This window comes from Diabrotica virgifera, chromosome 3 (genome assembly GCF_917563875.1).
Source record: "Diabrotica virgifera virgifera chromosome 3, PGI_DIABVI_V3a".
NCBI lineage: Eukaryota > Metazoa > Arthropoda > Insecta > Coleoptera > Chrysomelidae > Diabrotica > Diabrotica virgifera.
Genome location: NC_065445.1, coordinates 222,449,568 through 222,455,567, shown reverse-complemented (window position 1 = coordinate 222,455,567; position 6,000 = coordinate 222,449,568). Strand labels below are relative to the sequence as shown.

Sequence of the window (6,000 nt, the reverse complement as noted above, 5' to 3'; positions counted from 1 at the left end):
ATACTTTTTTCGGTGTAAAAGCACCGTCGTTTGCGCCATTGTTTTTTAATCACTCTTGTTTGGTACACTTTTCTATAAGCATTGAACGCATTGTACAAATTAATTGCGGCAGCTGCTACAGTCTCCACATCCATATCCATAATCACAGTTTGTTTTTTGTTTATCCACTAAGAAAGGTTAATGCAGACTGATAACTCCACCAACGTGTAATCACCATGTATTCACTGTTCTTACTTGGCCCAACTTATTGGCCCAACTCATTGGCCAACTAGTTGACCCAACGTGTACTGGAGCCAAGGCTAAAACAGGCTAGAACACCAAGGCTAAAAACCATGACCTGGCAGGCATCAGCTCTGCACGTGTATCTACCGGGTGAGTCAAAAAGTGCATAGTTTAGGGGAAAAATAAACTTTCTCCTGTAAAGTTGCAATTTAAGTATGTATTTGAGTAAGTCATTTAGACGAAATGTGTACAATGGCAGGCGATTCTGAACAGCATAAGACCTGGCCAGGCGAGTGGAAAGATTAGGGGTTTTTCCTAAAATTATTTTTTTTGCATCGAACAAAGGTTTTTGAATCATTCCAGTTTTTTGAATCATCATTTAGTTTTTGAATCATTCCAAACAGAAAAGGTCTTTAGAGACTTTTCTCCTAAGTTAATAGTTTTTGACGTAAAAGCTATTAAAAATTTACAAAATCGCCAAATCGGCCATTTTTAACCCTGAATCGGAGTTTTAACTGAAAATTTTAATGTTGCCAAGGTAGGTAGATATTCTTTAAACATCGATTGATGAAATCCCGAAAAGTTTGTTGCAATACAATATCGAAAACCCCTTTGTTTTTTAATTGCTAATCAAGCGGGCGCGACACTGTAGTATAAGTGAGGACGTTTGAGTGTGCATAAATTCATTATCTCGAGAATAGGCAAATTTGAAGAGAAATTCTCAGACAGATCGATTTTTATTTTTAAATTAGGACTTTTTGGCATATATAATACTAGTGGCGTCATCCATCTCGGCGTGATGACGTAATCGATGATTTTTTTAAATGAGAGTAGGGGTTGTGTGATAGCTCATTTGAAAGGTTATTTAATTCTCTATTTAGTAATATAAACGTTAACATAACTATTTATACAGGGTGTACAAAAAAAATTTCTTCTTTTTGTGTAAATTAATTTATTGAAACAAAAATTTTATACACCCTGTATAAATAATTATGTTATTGTTTATACTACTGAATAGATAATTAAATAGACTTTCAAATGAGCTATCACACAACCCTTACTCTCATTAAAAAAAACATCGATTACGTCATCACGCCCAGATGGATGACGTTACTAGTATTATATATATGCCAAAACAGTCCTAATTTAAAAATAAAAATCGACTTATATGAGAATTTCTCTTCAAATTTACCCATTCTCGAGATAATGAATTTATGCCAACTCAAACGTACTCACTTATACTACAATGTCGCGCCCGCTTGATTAGCAATTAAAAAACAAAGGGCTTTTCGATATTATATTATACAAAACTCTTCGGGATTTCATCAATCGATGTTTAAAGAATATCTATCTACCCTGGCAACATTGAAATTTTCAGTTAAATCTCCGATGCAGGGTTAAAAATGGCCCATTTCGCGATTTTGTAAATTTTTAATCGCTTATATTATGTCAAAAACTATTGACCTAAGACAGTGGTCGGCAAACTTATTAGCCAAAGATACAAATATAAACATTATAACAATTAAAAAAAATCGGGAGCCCAAATCTTCTTGTTCAGTACCTAACATTTATTACACTAATCATAAATAAGTAGTACACTACTATTAAATAAAACTATACTATAGGGTCTAGCCGTTTAAGATAGTGAAAAATTTCACCAGCGATATTCCAAAAATGAAAACATGTACCATTTTGTTTTACATCAAAAAGTATCCGACCAAAAATTTTTTAGACCCCTAGCACTACCCACAATGGCCCAAAAAATTCAAAAGTGTTTTCTATTTCTATTTTCTTTCGTTTTGTAGGGTTTTTATTTCCTATACTTAACATTGTGTTTTTACTAAATTTTTGGCGCAAAACTTAATTTTTTTGAAATTTTGATATGTAGAACCGAAAAGGGAAAGAACGTCAAACGCGATCTTTTTCAGCTGATCGTAAGAATCAGGAATACTATTCCAAGAGTTGAAAATGATCATGTCTTCTATCTCCAATATCACATTTTTCCTTCTCCAATATTTCCAATCCAACACAAATAAATATGTTGTAATTTAGAGCGCAATACTTCCTTGTTTTTTAAATCCAGCGAATGTACTTCAAAGCTACCAATGCAATGTCAGTTTCAAAAGAAGAAAATTTCAACTCGGTTATCGTAGCATCAAGAGAATTTTTACAGATGCTAAAGATTGGAAATGCTAATTTTTCAAAGAACCGCGAAAGCCGAGTGACAACAAATAGCGTAGTAAGGACAGTGAGAGAGGGTTCATCAATCGAATAGGAAGACGATCAGTGGGACGACCACGAAAACGATGGAATGACAACTTACTAGAGGCACATTGAAAAAACAGAAAGAGTTATGTCTATGATAGAAGAAGAAGAAGAATTTATCAAAATCAGATGTAAGTTTTTTGTTAATGAAAATATAATTGTGCTTTACGTGGATATTTGTGCCAGAGCCGCACTTTGCCGACCACTGACATAAGAGAAAAGTCACTAAAGACCTTTTCTGTTTGGAATGATTCAAAAACCATAAAAAAACTTTGTTCGATGCAAAAAAAAAATAATTTTAGGAAAAACCCCTAATCTTTCCCCTCGCCTGGCAAGGTCTTAAGCTGTTCACAATCGCCTGTCATTGTACACATTTCTTCTAAATGACTTACTCAAACACATACTTAAATTTAAACTTTACAGGAGAAAGTTTATTTTTCCCCTAAACTATGCACTTTTCGACTCACCTGGTAGATCACCAGGTCATGGTTTTTAGCCTTGGTATGCTATGAATTATCACTATACAAATTTCTAGCCTAAGAGAAAGACCGTTACTCGAAGGGTTCACTAGCTCTAATACTATTAATTTAATTGTTGCATATATGTCATATCATATTTAAAATAGTATTCTTATTATCACACTACATTTATCTCGACAGATTAATAAATAGACGATTAGATCAGTCAACCAGTCTCAACAAAAATACCACACACAAACATAAACCACATAAAATTGTATAAAGTACTGTCTGGAGATATTCGCATATCACATCGTTTTTTTAATATTACAAAGAAACCAAATTCTACATACGAGTAAGTTGGTATCTATCAATAATATTAGTCAGATGTAAAAGAGGTCAAAAAGTAACCTAATGACAAGCCTCAACGAGCATTTAACGATCAAATTCTAATCTTTAATTACACGCAATTGCTACTTGATAATCTAATATAATTTTTTCGCATAATGAGATTAATAATAATTATTCATCATAGCAGCCTGCACCAAAAACGCACCAATACTTTTTATCTCGAGAGTAGTCACTTCGTTCAGTATTTACTCGAGTCCGGTTGCTAGATAGTAACGCAAAAATGTCAGAAAAGTATGTATTTGAACTGGGAGCAGAAGCAGAAGAATATGCTAAAGAAAATTTGAATGAAACTGAAGAAACCAGAGAAAAGGCATTGAATGAAATTCATGCGTGGTTGACTGAAGAAAAAACTAATTTAAATGCCCGACTGGAACCGAGGTTAGTCATTTTATTATCTATAAGATGTTAAATTTTCTATAATTTTAATAATAAGTGTATTGTTTGCTTACTTGCATGGTTGCGTATGATAAAATCTTTTATGTCTATTAAAAATATAAACCAAGGTTACGGCAGACGTAATTTGTTAGTATTATTGACATAGGAATATATTATTATTTGTTAAAAAATTATTTTTAACAGATATGAGTGTTTCACATAAAACGGAAACTAGACTCACTTCTAGATAATATAAGTAAGGAATATAGTAAAACGTGTCAGATGTGTAGGTTTTGGTTTGGTACATACACATAGTTTCAAAAGTTATGCATCACCCCTCGTATTCACGACGTTTACGCTTTTATAAATCCTTATCTTTATCACATTCGGCCTTTTTTTATAAAAAATATACCTTTTCTGGTTTTTTAATTTTTTTTAATACCCATTTAATTGACCTGGTTTTGCCAAGGTGTAAACATTTGAAAAATTTATTCTGGTGAAATTGTTGAAAACGTGATAAAAAATGAATCGTACTTTAATTTCTGAGTTGGACCGTATAAGATTTATCGATTTAATTGAAGAAGGCCATTCACAGCGGTTCGTGGTGGAAAGAGTGGGTGTTTCCCAGAGGGATCTCTCACGGATATGCAATAGGTTCCTGGAGACAAACTCGATACGGAATAGAGCTCGGTCTGGTAGACCCCGAGTTACCAATGATCGACAGAATGGATATCTCAGAATTTCCATCCATAGAAGTAATTGTTCTATGTCTGTACCAGCCCTCCAAAGAGAATTCAGGCATGCTACAGCAGCAAGAGTATCGTTGGCTACAATAAAAAAAGAATTTTAGACTCAGGTTTGAGGAGTCGTTGACCAATAAGAGTTCCTCAGCTACAACCTAGACATGTTTTGGACCGCCTTCAGTGGGCTTAAAAAAACATACAGCTGCCCCAACAGTTTTGGAATTTTGTGCTTTTTTTCAGACGAGACCAGAATCTGTTTAAATAGTGATAACCTTCGTTTTCGTGTGTGGCGAGAGTCAACAAGAGCTGCACAACTATATAGTCACACACGAATTCGCCGGTTATTACCAGTTAAACAGATTCTGGTCTCGTCTGAAAAAAGCACAAAATTCCAAAACTGTTGGGGGAGCTGTATGTTTTTTTAAGCCCACTGGAGGCGGTCCAAAACATGTCTAGGTTGTAGCTGAGGAACTCTTATTGGTCGACGACTCCTCAAACCTGAGTCTAAAATTCTTCTTCTTATTGTAGCCAACGATACTCTGGCTCCTGTAGCATGCCTGAATTCTCTTTGGAGGGCTGGCACAGACATAGAACAATTTCTACGGATGGAAATTCCGATATATCCATTCTGTCGATCATTGGTAACACGGGGTCTACCAGACCGAGCTCTATTTCGTATCGAGTTTGTCTCCAGGAACCTATTGCATATCCGTGAGAGATCACTCTGAGAAACACCCACTCGTTCCACCAAGAACCGCTGTGAATAGCCTTCTTCAACTAAATCGATAATTTTTATACGGTCCAACTCAGAAATTAAAGTAAGTACGATTCATTTTTAATCACGTTTTCAAAAATTTCACCAGAATAAATTTTTCAAATGTTTACACCTTAGCAAAATCAGGTCAGTTAAATGGGTATTCAAATAAAATAAAAAAACCAAAAAAGGTATATTTTTTATAAAAAATGCTCATTAAATATGTGATAAAGATACGGATTTATAAAAGCGTAAACATCGTGAATACGAGGGGTGATGCATAACTTTTAAAACTATGTGTATAATGTAATTTAAAATACACATGTAGTTTCAAAAGTTATGCATCAACTAAAATTATGCTCATTTTTATAGTTAATTTTTTCGTAAACGGATTCCGCTATTTTTTTATTATTTTATATTTTTCTTTAAACAGTTGGGCAAAGGTTGACTCAAACTTTCAAATTAACCTTTTTGAACCATAAAAATATTAGGTATTTTATATTAAACAGTATATTAATTTGGTCCCTATAGAAAGTATAAAAATGCAAAAACACGTCAAATTAATTTATGAGGGGGACATTTTGAAGACGAGTGTTCAACTAAATTACATCACCCCTCTAGGAGGGGGACACAACCCTCAAACTCTTTAATGGAAATGGGGTTGTGTCCCTCTCTGTCCCCAAACTCTTTAATGGTACCTTACGTTAAAGGTCGTCCAACCACATTTTTAAAAATACCATATACATTAATCTTTTTAGTGTTTTGGGAAAAA

At 33.9% G+C, this 6,000-nt stretch overlaps 1 protein-coding gene across 2 annotated transcripts in view; it reads left to right on the top strand.

Annotated features, from left to right (window-relative positions):
* The first annotated feature begins 3,149 nt into the window (after nt 1-3,149).
* Nucleotides 3,150-6,000, top strand: part of LOC114330005 (retinol-binding protein pinta) — a 51,952-nt gene continuing 49,101 nt past the window's right edge. Inside the window, exons 1-2 of one of the 2 annotated variants that reach the window (XM_028279297.2) lie at nt 3,150-3,300; nt 3,481-3,734. In XM_028279297.2, coding sequence (XP_028135098.2) covers nt 3,577-3,734 — 158 coding nt within the window. In that variant the 5' untranslated portion in view covers nt 3,150-3,300; nt 3,481-3,576. The remainder of the gene's footprint in view (nt 3,301-3,480; nt 3,735-6,000) is intronic. The other variant, XM_050645864.1, reaches the window with a different exon arrangement.